This window comes from Sinocyclocheilus grahami, unplaced genomic scaffold, assembly GCF_001515645.1.
Source record: "Sinocyclocheilus grahami isolate Dianchi unplaced genomic scaffold, SAMN03320097.WGS_v1.1 scaffold646.1, whole genome shotgun sequence".
NCBI lineage: Eukaryota > Metazoa > Chordata > Actinopteri > Cypriniformes > Cyprinidae > Sinocyclocheilus > Sinocyclocheilus grahami.
The window spans coordinates 1,671,917-1,690,431 of record NW_015505825.1 but is presented as its reverse complement, the minus strand read 5'-3'; the positions used below and the strand labels follow the sequence as shown (position 1 = coordinate 1,690,431).

General features: G+C 37.1%; 1 protein-coding gene across 1 annotated transcript in view; it reads right to left on the bottom strand.

Moving 5' to 3' along the window:
* Positions 1-782: 782 nt before the first annotated feature.
* Positions 783-18,515, bottom strand: part of LOC107558499 (connector enhancer of kinase suppressor of ras 3-like) — a 75,725-nt gene continuing 57,992 nt past the window's right edge. The window contains exons 16-25 of the mRNA XM_016242157.1: positions 12,847-12,900; positions 12,689-12,728; positions 12,412-12,581; positions 12,201-12,274; positions 11,972-12,043; positions 9,482-9,543; positions 9,265-9,383; positions 7,897-8,248; positions 7,504-7,700; positions 783-1,012 (exon numbers count right to left, since the gene is read on the bottom strand). Coding sequence (XP_016097643.1) covers positions 830-1,012; positions 7,504-7,700; positions 7,897-8,248; positions 9,265-9,383; positions 9,482-9,543; positions 11,972-12,043; positions 12,201-12,274; positions 12,412-12,581; positions 12,689-12,728; positions 12,847-12,900 — 1,323 coding nt within the window. The 3' untranslated portion in view covers positions 783-829. The remainder of the gene's footprint in view (positions 1,013-7,503; positions 7,701-7,896; positions 8,249-9,264; positions 9,384-9,481; positions 9,544-11,971; positions 12,044-12,200; positions 12,275-12,411; positions 12,582-12,688; positions 12,729-12,846; positions 12,901-18,515) is intronic.

Sequence of the window (18,515 nt, the reverse complement as noted above, 5' to 3'; positions counted from 1 at the left end):
TAGATTATTTATACTATGAACAGTGCTCACATTTGTGATTCAAAGCATTTGCATCATACTTTTAATCAATAAATATATCTAAACAGATGTATTTACAGTAATAAAAACGTAGCAAGCTATACAGACTGCACATAATCAGCACTTTAGGTGGTAACACTTTATTTCGATAGTCCACTTTAGACATTCTATTAACAGTAAGTAACTTTGCAACTACATGTCAACTAGCAGTTAGTAGAGTATTAGTATACTGTCTGCTTAATATCTTATAACTCTTTTTTTGTCAACTTATTCTACTAACCCTAAACCTACCCTAACAGTCTACTCTGAGAGTTAGTAGACACGTGGTTACAAATGAATGAGAATTAATTGACATGTAGTTGACATGTAGTTACAAAGTTACTTATAGTTAATATAATGTCTAAAGTGGACTATCGAAATAAAGTGTAACCCTTTAGGTTACTAGGTTAGCACTGAATGCAGAAAAAAACTATGAAAATTACATAGGCTATTAAACATTTGACAAAACATGTTTGGTTTTCTAAAATTATTCAAAACAATGTATTTTAACATCAGTAAGATGCCACAGGTTTTTCAACAGGTATCCAATAGAAACAACAAGGATTTTAAAACAACCTATTAGTAACAGACCGATTTGACATCTGTAAAAAAAAATACAAAAAATAAAATAAAAATAAATAGACAAATGATGGCAAGTGAAAGTAATGGTAGTCTTAGAAAAATTATTTTCATTCTTATGTCAAGACCAGATTTGAAAACTCTCCATTTTTGCAGTGTTTGTGTTGTATACTCTTTCAGTGTGTAAACACATCTATGTTGAGGTATGCACAGCTGAGGCACTAGGGGCGGTCAAGGGCTCAGTCTGTAGGGGGTGGCTCAGAATAATCTCCTGCAGCAGAACAGCATTGGTCTCTTTCCACTCCCTGAATTTACTTGCAGTGAAAGCGGAGTCAGTCAGTACCTGCTCCAAAGTCAGTAGATCTGCTTCTTTAGCCTAAATGAAACAAAGTAAATTTTTATTTAAATTAGTGGTTATCAGATATGCATAATAAAATACAGTGCATTTATAGCAAATTATTACACGGCTCTGTGCAATGCTTAATTCTGATTGGTCAGTCGTGAAATTCCAAGGTATGTTACATCCTGATTACAACAGGTAAAAAACTAATAACACAGGCTCATTTGGGTAACTGCAGTCGGCTCTATTAGCTTACTAGGAAAATGTTTTCTTCATGGAAGCTTTGCGTTTGGTTGGCTAATAAAATATTAAAACTCAAATCAATATTCGGCTGCTGATAAGCCTGTCGGGCTTTATTCTGTGATAACAACCGGCTGGATGTACATTATCTCTTACTTATGAACACAAAATGTATTAAATTAAAGTAATATTCACTTTATTTTACATAATAATTACGAAATATTAAAATATGCTTTATCCGTCCAAATGTGGATTTTGTAATTGACATAGTACTGCCACATGTCAATAACACCAAATTTCAAATATCGTATCAATTTGCAGCTATGATCAGATGCTTTCTTAACTGCTGTTTTCTCAAAGCTGTCATCTTTGTTGTGTTCATTTTGTTATAGAGAGGTAGAGTACAGCACATATTATTTACATATTCATCTAAATGCCATTCGCAGCGAGGGTGGCATCTGGATGTTCGTTAACAGTAGCCTATACCACTGCAAAGGTATTTCAATCTTCTTTTTACCCTTAAGTAAAGAATGAAAAAGAATTTCGCCATGACTATATTGGGGTATTAATGACTCTTCACTGTCAACATATCTTGCAAAGTCGCAATATCAGCCATGACATTGCTCTGTCACAGAAGTGAATCACTGGCTGCATTTATTTTACTTTACGTTAGCATATGTGTACAGTCGAACATGCAGCCTTTTAAAGTATACTCCATTTGATAGTGTGCGTGAACGGGGCGCAACTGCACATTTGCAGAAGGGTATGCAAGATCAGTGTCGGCACCCCCCTGTATTCTAGTAGCCTAACACTAACTCACGCAGAAAACGTTTTGCAAGTCAATGACCAAAAGCCCATTACTTGTGCATGGAAGGATACAAACTCATCAGGAGTAAAAAAAAAATTGTGACAAAGGATTGAACCCCCTTCCCCCTTTTTTAATACCATAGGGAAAAAAGTGAAAAGTAAAAACAAGAAAACGAGAAAAAAAAGAAAAGTGTGTCACATAACATCCCCTTTAACTCCTGATGGCAGACCCCAGACAGTAGAACACATTTTTTTATTCATTTTTATTTTCAAACACATGTAATATTGCTCACTTTTTATATATATTATAATATTATTTATTTGCCTCAAAGTTATTCATATTCTTGCACATTTTTATATAGTACATTTTATTTTAAAGAACATCTGCATTTATTTTTTCATTTTTACTTAAAGAGATAATTCATGGAAAATTTGCCATGCTAAGTGGAAGATTTCTGCCAAGATTTCACCTGGTAGAAAAACAAATACTATTAAAATGAATGTCATGATTCCCACTATGACCACTAAATGGCAGCAGAGGATCATTTATTGTCTCCTTTACCATGTCCACTCTGTAATATAGTTCTTTTCACATGTTTTGCTAATGGATTTATATTTAGACATTATAAAATCACTATTATAACATTTAAAAATCTATTTTTTGTCAAAGTTCAGCATTGTTTTGTATTGAAGTATGAAGTAGCAAGAGTTTTCAACTCATTGAATCTACTTGAATTACACATATGGCCTATTTTAAATTTACAAGAGCAATTTTCAGCAATAGAGCAAAAGAGATACTCAGAAATAAACTGATATTAATCACTTTGCCCTCTTAAGGCAGTGGCAGAGCCAGGATGTTTTCATAGGGGTGGCCAGGAAGGGGCCAGCAACCAGTCTGGGGTGGCACAGAAATCTTCATTATTTCAATATTGAAATGGATTTGACTATAAAGTTCTGTTTTAGTGCCTAAAACACAACTGAATGCAATTAATTTGTACTTAATCGTAACTGAGATAGTTGTGAATAACATCAAGTAATACTGAGTGAATGACAATTTTTGTATTATTTTTGTATTACCTAGGCTCCAGGTATTTTAATAAAAGGGCTCACTATAGCTTTATTGCTCAGTAAGCTTGGTTCTGGGTCTTAACTCCACCAATATCTTGTTCTCCATCATTGCATAGGCCCACTCATGGATGAGACATGCAGATAACTATAGTCAACCTTCACTGAATTTTATATAATCAGTGAACTCTGAAAAAGTTATCAGTCAATGTTTAACATTCTATTAGTTGTCCAGATGAATTCATTGCAGCACTTTTGTCATACCTAAATCGAGCTCTGTACAGAGGAAAATAATGTAAGAATGTAGAATGAGTTATGCATTTAAATATGGTTACATTTTCTTTTCATTTTCGTACTTTACAAATTAACGAAAAATTAGTGCATATTTTCTAGTACATTTAACTGCACTGTGCCCACATTTGGCCTACTTGTGCATTAAATTTTATTAAAAAAATTACATAGCCAATCATCTTGCGCCCTATTGTGATCTCGAATTGCAAAATATTTCAGTAGGCTGCATGCATTTGAGAGACGTTCTTAAATGTAATGCACATACATGCATGGACAGTTTTGCAGATTTAATCGCTATTTTGGTAATTTCGTGACTTAACTGATGATGTATGCTCACAGTTTCTAGTGCAGTTTATTTATGATGAGCGTGTGCCATATTCGCATACAGTCGATGAGCGTGCGCCGTCAGCACAGTAAAACGGCTGACAGGACAGGAACGTTTTTTTACTGACATATAACAATATCTCATCAGTTCACTGTTGTTCTACTGAAGCTCATTTGGCACCTGTAGCCTACCTTTTCCGTGCTTGTTTGTCTCGCGCACAGAGGGCAAGCTGAAGTGCGCAACTGAAAAGTTTCCAGTTTGTTGTGGTCGCAAAGAGATACGGCCATTCCGCGTCTTAAGTTTTTAATAAATACATTTTTGAACTCATTAAAATGATAAAAACTGATAAATAAAAATGTTGCATTAATTATTTTTAATAACTAAGCTTTTGATTATTTATAACGTTTTATTAAAGAAGATTTTCACAGAATGATTTTGGCAAAATGCACTGCATATACTGCAAACCCCGTTTTTGCGCCACTGTGCGTGAATGCAGGTGGTCGACACATGCAGTCTAGAAAGCTTTATTTTTGTCCAGCGTTTGCTCTATTTTTCTCCAGAAGTTATGACAGATAAAAATGGCTTCGTACTCTTTTAAACTAGTTGCTGCTATCTCATAACCCTCTCACACAAGCGCTTGTTAATGTGTTATTATAACATTATAAGTGAACCACAGTATGAGCACCTCCCAAGCAGGGCCGTTGCTAGTAGAGAGAAAGGTGGTGATGATTATAGGGGCCCACAGCCGTGTGGGGGTCCCCAGCAATTTCAACCAACTGCCCGAGGCCAGAATGAAAGATGCTCAGGGCAGTTGATGGGCCACTGCTGCACATCGTCATGAAACCTTATCATTTCCATGTGTTTTTAAGCCTTGCCAGTTTAAACATTCAAGATATTTTAAAGCATTCAAGCACAAGAAGACACAAAATAACTTAACTGAGTACTCAAATTGACCCTTTCCCGTCTTCTTGTGCTTGAACGTACAAATACACCTTGTCAATTTAATTATCAAGCACAAAAAGACGCGGAAGAACTTAATTCAGCACCCGTGCGCTGTGTTCTGTGCACGCAGAGAGACGTGTCTCACAGCCCGTGAACATTGAATTGAATTGTGTGACTCCTAGTGCTTAAATGGACAAATACATACAACATTATGTCGAAAATACCCGTCTTGGCAAGTGTTCTCTAAAAACTGTCGGTTATGTCTTAGGTGAACGTGAACAGTTGAAGAAGAAATCAGGGGCCTCATTTATAAAGTGTACGTACACTCAGATTTGATCTTAGAGTGTGCGTATGCTTAAATCCATGCCAAAGCTCATATTTGTAAAAACTGGCTTTGACATGGAAAAGTGCTTACACTTTTTCTTGTTTGAGTATTGCTTGAGTATTGCAGCTCGCTGTTCTAAATTAAAGAATTTGGATGATGACTGGTGATCTTTTACATGTTAATGACATTAATTAGGAGTCGTTTACAAAGCAGAGAGCTGAAACCATTAATTTGTGCACAAGTTCAAGATAATTTGCAAATCATAGTTTTCACATCTGAAAGAGTCGTGCGTTTTCTGTGCGTACGTTCATTTTATGAATCACCTGTACGCATATTTGAGAAATGATCGTAAGATCAATTTTAAGATGGTTTCTGCACAACATTTTATAAATGAGGCCCCAGATGTGTATCATTATATTGGATCCATGCATTGTGTCTTAAATTGAAAGAAAGAAAGTCACTCAGTGCTCTTGACTGTATTACTTTTATATTTTTAAAGGGGTCATATGATACCCATTTTCCACAAGTTGATATGATTCTTTAGGGTCTTAATGAAAAGTCTGTAACCTAGTTTGGTTAAAATTTCTCAATGGTAGTGTAAAAAAACCTTTTTTACCCTGTCAAAAACAGCTCTTTTCAGAGCATGCAGATTTGTAGCATTTTCCTTGAAATGTTAATGAGCCCTGCTAACCCTGCCCCTTTCTTCCGAGCTGCTCTCAGAGAGACTGTTTACTTTAGCCACATTCATCCTGAAACTTGCTAATTAGCACATTATTAGGAAAGGCGATTTGCAAAGATTCGTTAAAAAACCTTACACTCACTTCTTCTGTAGGTGAAGCTGGATCACAAATGATTCGCGCGAACATAGACGCATTTATGTATATCGGGGGCGCATTCCCTTCAAAAACAAACATAATCCACCGCGTCTTCAGCGGCTCAGATGTCGGGAGTAAACGACGACTGCTATGTTCATTATTACATCCAACAACAGAACACCTCAATCGCTTAGGAGTCATACTTGTCTACATCTGCTCCAGCGGTGAAACAATGGCGGACTGATGACAGTCACTCAGGGCGGGTCTAAGGTAAGACACCAGTCCAGTCTGTGCTGAAACGCTACTGTCAATCAAACTATCGTGGGAGGGGCCTGTCTGTGTGACGTCACACAGACAGGCATCTGAGATCGGCTCGATTTGAGAAAGGGGGAAATATTTTAGTAGATTAACAAAAAACCACTGGGTGGATTTTTACCATTTTAGGGTGGTTGTGTACACACACTGCCAACACACATTTCAGTTCAAACAACTTGTAAAAGAGCATGTAGCATTATATGACCCCTTTAACAAGAATTAATCTATGTACCTGAACACCTCCAAACTTGACAAAAATGTAATCATTGTTTAATTTGTATCTATGTTGTATTTATTTATTTGTGCTGTTTACACAATTTCAAACAGGGCCCACGGGTACAACCTGCACTGGGGCCCTGCAAACCCCTGTTATGTCCCTGCTCCCAAGATATTAAAGAGATCTTAAAGAAGCTCCCAAGACATAAAGGGGGTACTGGGGGGTAAAAATCTGGCAGGGGTCAGGATTCGGCACAACACCTGCATTTCTAAATTTGAATCTTTAGCATACAGCCACTTTTTCTTGCGTACCGGCACTTCTCACATGTCCATGAGCAGCAAAACCATCAGTACTAACAAACAATCTGAAAATATTTAACAGAAAAAAAATTTCATTGTAGAAATTTCAAATGTGACAATGATAGACATCCCACGCTTCTCCTGCATATTGTTAGCAGCTCTCTGTTGCACGCAAATTAGATAAAACATCCCGGAAATCAAGCGAGCAAGAGAGAGAAGCCCTCGTTTCCAGCTGGTAAACATGCATTTTGAATGCATCTCCTGTGACCACTTTCGTCACACTCTACATCAGTTTCACAGGAGTGCTAAGTGCAGTGCACAAATGCTATTGCATGAACCAACCCAGGTAACACAGCTTATGAGCAAACAACAGAAGAAACGAAAATTATTAAATTAAATTTAAATTAGCTGTGATTTAAATTGAAATTAGCTATCAGTTATGGAGCTACACTTTTTTAAATTTATACAAGATGTGGCTATTATTATATTATATTGTATTGTATAACATTACATTACATTACATTATATTATATTATTAAAAATAATATATAATACACATGTGTCACATAAGCGAGTACCAGCACTTTTTTCCCCACTTTAAGCACTGGTGATATCTTAATGTAAACTGTGGAGAATTAACAAAACAACAGAATAGTCATGACATTAAGCCTCTTGTGTAAGAAACAAGACATCCAAATAACTTGAGTGGTATTGTCATTATTTAGCTGGTAGGTATTGAACACAGAAAGTGTGACAACTCTAGTGGGTATATTTTTTAATCAGCAGTACTTGTAAGTGCATTTGGTTTTCACGCTATGGTAAGTAGATAAATACAGAGAAACAAAATGTTTTCTTAAGTTAGAAAAGGTTCATCTGAACGTCTAACCTTTAGAGTGCTGTTGAGGGTTCTGATGAGATGTATCTTCTCATTGACTGTCTGGTTTTTGCAACGCTTTATAAAGGAGGCTCGTAATTCCCATTTTGAAGATGGCTTCCGCTCACCCGTTGGAGACAAACTTGCTCTTTTCAAATGTAAGTACAACCTTTCCATCTCATCATCAGTTTCTTCCAGTCCGTCTAGAACTATTAAAACAATTATACATTTTATAGCAAGACTTACGTTTAATCTAAGCAATCAAACTTAAAAAAAAAATGTTTTAATCATTGATAGACCTATAACAAACAATTCTAATATGCTTCAAATTGATCAGTAGTCATGCTGAACAATGTACTTCCCAAACATAAATCTGATGTTAAAATGATCCCCCAGCTTGCTTACTTTCAGATCTGGTGTCATTTGAGATCAGCTGCGTTTCTGGTTCCTCTGGCTCTGCGGATATTGCCATAGGTGATGTGCTAGATGAGCATCCAAGGGGGTCTTGAGATGGAGCTGTTGCTTCACTACCTTGTGAGGTTTCCTTTATTGTGGTGCTCACTGTATGGACCACAGCAGAGCAGACCACTGTTTCACCAGCAGTAGGGTTTGCCTGGGAGACAAGGTCCAGCCAAGACCGTCTATGCTTTGCCAGAGAAGAGACAGAGCTGTGGGAAGTCATTGTACTGACGGGGGAGGAGAGGGTTCCAGTGGCTTCACTAGGAACAGGGGAGGAATATGGAGGAGGAAGGCTTCCCTAAATGGGGAAGATACCGCATAGTAAGGGCGTGATAATGGCATACTCTAATATAATATATGTCTGATGCAAATGTTTACAACATTTCAAACATAGTTCTTCTAGTTCAGGGGTTCTCAACTTTCCTGCAGATTTTTAGCTCCAAACCTAATCAAACACACCTGAACAAGCTAATCAAGACATTCAGGATAACTAGAAAGTTACAGGCAGGTGATTAAGGTTGGAGCTAGATTCTGTAGGAAAGTGGATCTTGAGGGCCAGAGCTAAGAGCTCCAGTTATAGATCACAGTGGCTTTGTTTTATAAAGCCCCCTTTTTATTCTCACATTAACCTCATTGTTAGCAACCATACACTATGAAATGACAGACCACTAGTAGGAATGACTATACCACTGTTTACTAAACATGTTCTCAAAATTATGTTGTGAGCACAGAAAATGTAAGTGAGTCAGTTCAGTGATTATAAAACAGTTGTCTCTCACTTTCATAATCAATCTGTATGTGAACAATCATATTCATGCATTTTCTCTGATATGATATCTATCTGATTGTGAAAAGACCAGGTGTTAATGCCCTCTGAAAAGAGTTCGAAATGGATTTAAATCCAATTGCTCAAACCACTCCAGGAGATGGTCTGGGACGCATTCCAGATGAAGCTGGACAAAGTGTAAATGCATCTGAAGCCGTGCTCTCTCTTTTTGCGTTCTTTGAACTTATCTGATGATGAATACAATGCAGCTCATATCTGTTACTTTCTTTGATGTTAACTCCATTAAATTTGCATATAGCATGGGATTTTAAAATTGAATTTATATCCAATTGGTGGAGACACATTTTTGTGGCCAAGTGTAAATGGAACCCAGTGTAAACAGGCCCTAAAACACAACTGGCAACCATCTTCTGCTGCTGTGTGAATGCAGCCAATATAAAAACAGAAACTTGAGGTTTGCGAATAATGTGTGGACAGACCTTTGGCATGAGGGCATGGCCATATACACTGTGCATCTGTGAACTTACCTGGTGTGCAGTGGCTGATGAACCATTGAGACTTGCTACAGCTTGGGTGTGGTGCTCAGAGTATGGCGGTGGTGGTGTGTCAGTGGACTCCTCATGATCACTGGCCTCACTGTAGCATTCTGTGCAGTAGAAAAATAATGATGCAAAAAATAAATGTAAAAAGATGAATATTGTAAAGATTTCTTCTAACACTAGTACACTAACTCACACAACTTACCAGCTGTATGAACCTCTGTGGATTCATACTGAATAGATGCCAAACCAAGTTTATTCAACCATCTGAAATCACAAAACATCAGAACGTTACCAACAATTACAAATAGGACTGTCAAAATGAATGTGTTTATACACCCAGTTACTGTCTAGCACCATTCTTTATAAATAATGTATTTAATCAATTTTAAGTTTCCATCTACTATCTTTAGTCACAAGCCTTTTCAAAAGAAACCCCAAAGATATGTCAGACAACTCAGCGTCAGTAAACCCAGACAATAAAAAAGTCAGAGTATACAACATTCAGTCAGAAACAATCATACATGCTGCTGTTTTGAGGCTTGAACTGTCAGAAACCAATTTGATTTCCCCTATTTCATTCATAGCTGTCATAACTATTGTAGTAAGGACATGGTAACCACTCACATCACCTTTCATTATAATAAAAAAATCAAGTATTAAATATCAACCAAAGAAACACACACTCATAAAAAATTAATATTTTGTCATTTGTACAAACAAGAATAAGAAGGGCATCAGAACAATAGTGCCTCAGTGACCCTGGAATATGTTTTGACCAGAGCTTTGGCTCCTGGTAGGGTCTCCCTCTGCAAATTTGTCCAAGGCAAGAGACCAGACAAGAGGCCGTCCCTCTCCTGTATTTGAATGGTGCCCAGTTGGGCTTGAAAGAATAACATGGGATCTTGTAGGACAACCTTCAAGGGGAAGCTTAGGAAACTGGTGCAATGTACAATGCACAATATACAGCAGACAGAGAGGGGGCCCACTCAAACAGGATACTGTGATTGGACTCTGTCCTTCTCTGGAGTCACCCAGAATGAGAAACAAGTGAGCGACCTGACTTGGAGTTTTGGAGTTTAGCCCGGTTTAGCCCGAGAGGGTTGGCTCAGTGTGATTTTGTGTCACACATGGGAAGACGCTGACTCTAATTGTGTTCTGTGCTTATGCACTGAACCACATTTCAGAGTATTTGGCCTTAGTAGAGACCCTGGGTGGCTCTCTGGAAGATGCTGTCAACTGATCACCACCTGGTGGTGAGTTGGATAAGATGGGGGAGGTTGACTGACAGACGTGGGAAACACATTTTGTGAGTGAACAGGGAATGATTGGCAGAGGACCTTGTCTGGCAAATATTTAACTTCCACCTCTGAAGGAGCTATTGCTTCATTCCAAGGGAGACTGTAGACATGGAATCGGAGTGGGAAGTGTCCAAAACATCCATTGCAGAAGAGGCTGCTTCAAGCTGTACCTGGAAGGTTACTTTTGAATGTCACAATGGCATTATACTGAAGGCACTGAATGTGGTCGGGCCATCTTGGCAGACACACCTGTTTGAAAATGAGGGACAGTGCATGGCGATTGGCAGACAGGTGTTTTGGTTCCCATATTTAAAAAATGGGACTAGAGGGTGTGTTCTATTTATCAAAGAATCACACTTCTCATCCTACTCTATCTGGCAAAGCTTATCCAGAAAGGAGAATCCATCCAGTTGGAACAATGTGGACATTCGAGACTTACTAAAATGGTTTAAAAACTAGTGTGAAGCAGTGGGGATGAGGATCAGCACCTCCAAATCTGAGGACCGGACCGCCAGGGTGAAGCAGGAGCTGAGCCCAAATGCAAAGCTTTCAATTTACCAGGTGATTTATGTTCCGACCCTCATATATGGTCATGAACTTTGGGTAATGACCAATAGAACGAGATAGTGGGTAGAAGTGACTGAAATTAGATTTCTCCACAGGGTGTCTGGGCTAACCTTAAAGGGATAGTTCACCCAAAAATTTTAATTCTGTCATTAATTACTCACCCTCAAGTCGTTCCAACCCCGTAAGACCTTCGTTGATCTTCGGAACACAAATTAAGATATTTTTGATGCATTCCGAGAGCTCTTTGACCCTCACAGCAAGGGTACTACCACGATCAAGGTCCAGAAACGTAGTAAGGACATCAGTAAAATAGTCTATGTGACAACTACTGATGTCACATGGACTATTTTACTGATGTCATTACTACGTTTCTGGACCTTGATCGTGGTAGTACCCTTGCTGTCTATGGGAGGGTCAAAGAGCTCTTTTGGAATGCATCAAAAATATCTTAATTTGTGTTCTGAAGATGAACGAAGGTCTTACGGATTTGGAACGACTTGAGGGTGAGTAATTAATGACAGAATTCTCATTTTTGGGTGAACTAACCCTTTAAGAGATAGAGTGAAAAGCTGTGACATCAGAATAGACTGTGAGAATTGTGAGACATCCACACAAATGGCCAAATCCAATAATTACACATTTGATTGCTTTGTTTTGTTTTTCTTAAAAAAAGGAACTGAATGTGTTAATCTATTTCAACAGTTTATACAAACCACTACTTTGACTACTGTAAATACAATTTTGAATGTATTTACACATTTTTTGAATGCTAAACAGAATATATGTTTTTGTTTTATTTTGTCAGAATGAGATGTCGGTGGGCTTACAAGTTCATGTCCTCATTGCTGTCTGCTGCAAAGTAAAACATCATGACTTTGGGATGGCAAGCTTTGATCGCACTGTTAGAAACAAAAAGAATGTGAAGGGTTGTTCAGTTGAAAAATATTTGAAACGATCATATTGAGGACTATATTCTACTTAATTTGGAAAAAAACCAACAACAACAACTATGTACTTTGTAAAAACAGAATTAACAGGAATTTAAATGACACTTACTATTTTTTCTTACATTCCGTAGCCCTGTCAATTACAAAATCCGTCAAATTTATAAAGCCTTCTGCTTTTTCAGCCTGGGGAAACACAAAAACACAAAACCAAAGTAGTCGTACATACCATGTATGTGTGTATTATATATATATATCTTCAATACTAGAGAAAACTGTAGCGTGAAATAAGGAAGATGGAATTCGGCATTCAGATGACTCACCACTTGATTTGGGTACCAGTACAGAGAGGTTTTCTTTAGCACGAACCAATACTTTTTCCACTTAATACCCAGAAATCCCTTCCCCTCTTTCTTCCTATAAAGCCAGCCCTGATGGTCCACTGGCTTCAGATCTTTCACTGAAACTCTCCTTCTGCTCATTCTTGGACTTCCTGTTAGAACAAATATTTCAATACCACAATAAAACAGAAATGATGACTCAGGAAAAATACTTCCCATTCGACTACATCTCAAGTTGTTTGTGCAATGTGATACTAACCTCCACAATTCTTCTTCTTTGACTTCTGTCTGAGGGACACCTGAAGACAAATACATGAAATATGCTGGTATTATCATGACCACACCACGTCTCGCTATTACGATTTCAAACTTTCACAATGCCGACAAGAATATTTCATGTAGATTCACAAGAATTACCGGATTGTACTCATCAGAAGCCATACGAGGAGCAAGAGAAATGGGAAAGGAGGCCTGGTAAGAGACCAAAACAGACACAATCTATGTGATTATTAGGGTCAGTTTCAGTTAGGTCCCTTTATTTTACAGTGCTGTTCTGCATGTGCATACTATGGACTTATTACCAGTTATTGTAATTAACCTTGAACATAATCCCTAATATCCCTATAACCCTTACCTCAAGGTCACTATTGAACCAAAATGCACATTGCAAGGACCTCTTATCTCCAGCAAGTTGTCATTCACATGAGATCACAGCAATAGCAAATGACAATGATAACATTTTCCTGATGGACAAAATCAAGTCCTTCCCCAAATTGTTTGCTAATTCGAGAAGCTGTTTCTCTCAGACATATGTCACAACAGGGAGGAAAAAGGCAAACACTATTTTTGTTACATGCTGACTTAAACATGTCCAAGTAATTACTCAGTACTATTTATTGGGTAGGTACGCTGTAAAGTAAGTCTGCATTCTGTAAAGTGAAGTGCAATTGGGCCACTGCTAAAATTTGATATACATATATTGATGTACATTCAGAAATCACACTGCTCAAAAAATTTAAGGGTTAGGTCACCCAAAAATAAAAAATTCCAGACTTAATTACTCACCCTAATGTCGTTCCAAACCCATAAGACCTTCGTTCATCTTCGGAACACAAATGAAGGTATTTTTGATGAAATCCGAGAGCTTTCTGACCCTGCATAGACAGTAAGGGTCCTACCACATTCATGGCCCAGAAAGGTACCAAGAACATAGCCAAAATAGTCCATGTGATAGTGGTTCAACTGTCAATCCTTTTTGTGCGCAAAAATAAATAAATAAATAACGACTTTATTTAACAATTCTTCTCCCCAGAGTTACCATCTGCTGGCATTATCGAGAGTACCATGACGAATGCATGTGGTGCTGCTGACGTAGAAAACACATGCGCTGCACCTTGTTTACGGCTGTGGCTAGAAGGGATACAGCTGCAGCCGGAAATTAACAATAAATTACATTTTCCACCTATTTCCACCTAAACCGGGTTAAATTATTTTCCACCTATTTAACCTCTACACCTACCCCAACCCTAAACCTAACCCTTACAATAATGCAAAAACAAGAATTATTGTTGTACAGTGTGACAAAAAAATACGCTATATTGATGTGCGCATGCCCAGTAGCCACAGCTATACCATTCGGCATGCATCGTGGTACTCTCGATAATGACAGAAGACAGTAACTCGGGGGAGAAGAATTGTATTTATTGATTAAAGTAATTATTATTTTTTTGTCAACAAAAAAGATTCTCATAGCTTCATAAAATTACGATTGAACCACTGAAGTCACATGGACCATTTTGGCGATGTTCTTAGTACCTTTCTGGGCCGTAAACGTGATAGGACCCTTGCTGTCTATGGAGGGTCAGAAAGCTCTCGGATTTCATTAAAAATATCTTAATTTGTGTTCCGAAGATGAATGAAGGTCTTACGAGTTTGGAACGACACGAGGGTGAGTAATTAATGACAGAATTTTCATTTTTGGGTGAACTATCCCTTTAAGGGAACACTTAGATCACACATTTGCTTTCAATGGATGAAATATTCAAGCTGAAAATCTTTAGTCATATACCTGGTGTAATTTGTTGAGAATAAAATGATGTGACTATGATTAATGGAAACCAAAACCACCAACCCTCTGATGGCTGGATTAAAAAAAACACAGAAAATCAGACAAAAAAAATGTATTACAGGCTGATCTAACTTACATGAATTTCATCAAAGCAATTCATAATACAAGTCAGTAGTGTGTATGGCCTCCATGTGCCTATATGCAAAATGTCTGGGCATGGTGGATGGTGTCTCCTGCCAAACCTGGATCAGGGCATGAGTGAGCTCCTGGAGAGTCTGTGGTGCCTCTAGCGATTTTCAGATGTTCTGATACACAACATCCCAAACGTTCTCAATTGGACTCAGGTCTGGGGAACATGAGGGCCAGGCAATGTCATCAATCCCTTTGTCATCCAGAAAATGTGTACACACTGTGGCCATATGAGGCCGGGTATTGTCATGCACCAGGAGGAACCCAGGGCCTAGGCTTCATGTATCTTCATAAAGTAAAGGCTTCCTTCTGGTCATTCTGCCATAAAGCCTAGATCTGTGGACTGTTGCACTGATGACTGTCTTTCTGCAATCATCGGTTCTTCGTCACCTCTCTTGCCAAGGTCCTTCTCTCTCAGTTGCTCAGCCAAGCGAGCAGCTCTAGGAGGGTCCTGGTTGTTCCAAACTAATTCCATTTAAGAAATATGGAGGCCATTGTGCTCTTGGGAACTTTTTAATGCAGCAGATCTTTTGTAGCATTCCTCAGATCAACACAGTCCAATCTCTGAGCTTTGCAGGCAGTTCCTTTGGTTTTTGATCTAATATGTATTTTTAGCTGTTAGACCATAGAAAGGTGTGTGTCTTTCCAATTAATGTCAAATCAGTTCAATTTGCCAGAGGGACTCCAGTCAAAGAGTAGAAACAAAGATCTCAAAGGTGATCCAGAGCTAAATTCCTAATCAGCCTTGGGAGTTAAGAACTGAAGAATTGCACTATAGTGTATGTCAGCAATAAGCTGAACATAATCATTAAAACAAAAACATTAGACTGGCATGGAATGGAAAACTCTTCAGAATGCCACAACCATACATATATATCCCTGCTTTATTAATCTGAGAGGGAAAAAAATGTATTCACAACAGAGGAACCAAGAAAAAGAGTAGAAGAGTTCACTGACCTAACAGTGAAACTGAGAATGGAAAAGACACAAGCTAAATGAAACCTATTGCTCAATTTCCTCAAACTGCTCATGTTCCTCTTTCAGGTATAACAGAATGGCAGAAGCTTTGAAAAGAATATATTCTACAATGCAATGTAAACTTTTTTACTCCTGATATTTAAAAATCGTTGCCATAAAACGTGTGAAATGCCATACCTTTTCAACTGATAAACCATTAGCCATCATAATACAAGCTACAATCTATACTGCACTGTTTTATAAGTGACATGACAAATATGACTTAGGTGTCAAAATCTGCTGTCTATTTATGAAAAAATAAAAACATTTAGTATTCGATTTGTTTAGATAATTACTTAGAAGAGACATTTTTAAGATATTCAGCCTGCAGTTGATAACACTGTTCCATTACAGTACCTGTATATAATAATGTATGAAAACATGATCTGTTTTACCTGTTCACCAGACTTGACCAGGTGGAGCGTCTGAACATCTGTTTTTATGCTCTGAAAAGGCATGTAACTGTCCTCATACCACACTTAAAATTAAGTAGTCAAGCCCACAGCCAAATCATTTTAGAGAAAAAAAGGACTTCTGCTTACGCAATAAACATTTCAAAACATCCTCCACTTCTTACTCTACACAAACAGTCATAAACATGATCACATGAAAGCTGATTATGTATTTCTATAAACATTCAGCTGTTAATGATGAATGGTGTTCACATGAAATAGAGGTGAACTCCTGCGACAGAGACTTGCTCTCTTGCACTCTCAGCCGTGTGCTACGTGAGACCCTGTGGTCTCTGTTACCACTGTTTGCAATATTCATGAATGAACCAAAATGTCTGCAAAAAAAGCTAGTAAAGAGAATAGTGCAAAAAGTGTGAGAAGACTAACACTAGTCATTGCGCTGATATAAGAGCAGTAATAAAAAAAAAGAGTCACTTTCACTCCTTATCGCAATGGTAACCCCAAAACTTCAACATAGCAGAACATCTGAAGAACAGAACATTAAACATTAACAAGTCTCCTTCTTAATTCACCTGCTCAAATATACAAAAAAATGTCAATTACCCTCTCTGTGCAAAGCCATTTCCAAGCCAATAGCATTTTACAATTTCAAATAGAATATTCAACGTCTTAAATCATTCACATTTAAGCAAACTGAAACAGTTGCAAAAACCCTGAACAGTGACTGTTATTAAATTGGCCTTTTTTATATTCCCGGGTTTCTCAGAAGTGGAAGCCATAATGGGTGAACTTCTATGGTGGGGAATAAAAGACTACAAAACAAAAATCCACTATTATAGTTCCATGTATTTCCTTGGGTTAGGGTTATTTGCATGTAATTATGCATAATGAATTGTTATTATAATAGTAAGTACATGTAACGTGTGTAACAAGAACAAGAAATAAAGTGTTACCGATAAAACTCCTTAAAACAAAACCTTTTTTTCTTTTTAAAATTAAAATAATAGCAAGGTAAAATAATAAATAATAATGTTCTAAATATAAAACTAATTATTTAAACAACTTAAATATGTTGGAAATTTCCAATAATAATAATAATAATAATCATAATCAATAACTAGAACTCACCACCAGAGGTCACCAAGGCTTTTCATTGAGTTTGAGTTTTAAATTAGTGTTGTGTGTTTTTATGTATATTTATATATTGTCTGTAATATATTGCATGGTAAAGCCAGAAACCTTTTTGTGTGTCAAAATATTCTCAATTGCATTCAAAATAAAAGTTTTTGTTTACATAATGTATGCATGTGTACTGTGTATATTTATTATGTATATATAAATACAAACACATGCATGTATTTAGAAAATATGTACATGTATATACATTTATATATTTATGTTCTTATATTTTATATGATATATAAGTATATTTAATATATAAACTACATATTTTTCTTAAATATATACATGCATGTGTTTGTATTTATATATACAGAATTGATATATACAGAATACACACACATATTATGTAAACAAAAACTTTTATTTTGAATGCAATTAATCGTTTGACAGCACTAATATATATATATATATATATATATATATATAATGACGAAGATATTGAAAAATGGTCATCAAAGAAATTTGGTTTTAAAAATTCTAAATTTCACCAATATTTTTAAAGGCGTTGACAATATTTTGACACATACACACAAAAAGGTTTCTGGCTTTACCAGAATATATATACAGAGCTGTGAAAAGGTTTTTGCCCCCTTCCTGTTTTGTTTATTTTTTGCATATTTGTCACTCATAAAAGATTCAGATAATCAAACCAATTTTAATATTACGCAAAGATAATGCAAGTAAATACAAAATGCAGTTTTTAAATGATAATTCCATGTATAAAGGGAAAAAAACTGTCCAAACCTACGTGGCCCTACGTGAAAAATTAATTGCCCCTCCTCTTAAATCATGAAAGAACTGTGATTAGCCACATCATTTTAGAAAGCTGAGTTAAATTTCACTGGCCACACACAGGCCTGATTACTGCCAGACCTGTTGAATCAAGAAATCACTTAAATAGAACCTGTCTGACAAAGTGAAGCATGCTTAAAGAGCAATACATCATGCCGTGATCTAAAGAAATTCAAGAACAGATGAGAATCAAAACAGTTGACATGTATCAGTCTGGAAAGGGTTATGAAGCCATTTCTAAGGCTTTGGGACTCCAACGAACCACGGTCAGAACCATTATCCACAAATGGAGAAAACGTGGTGAACCTTCCCAGGAGTGGCCGGCCTACCAAAATTACTCCAAGAGCGCAATGACGACTCATCCAAGAGGTCATAAAAGAACCCGGAACAACATCTAAAGAACTGCAGGCCTCACTGGGTCAGAT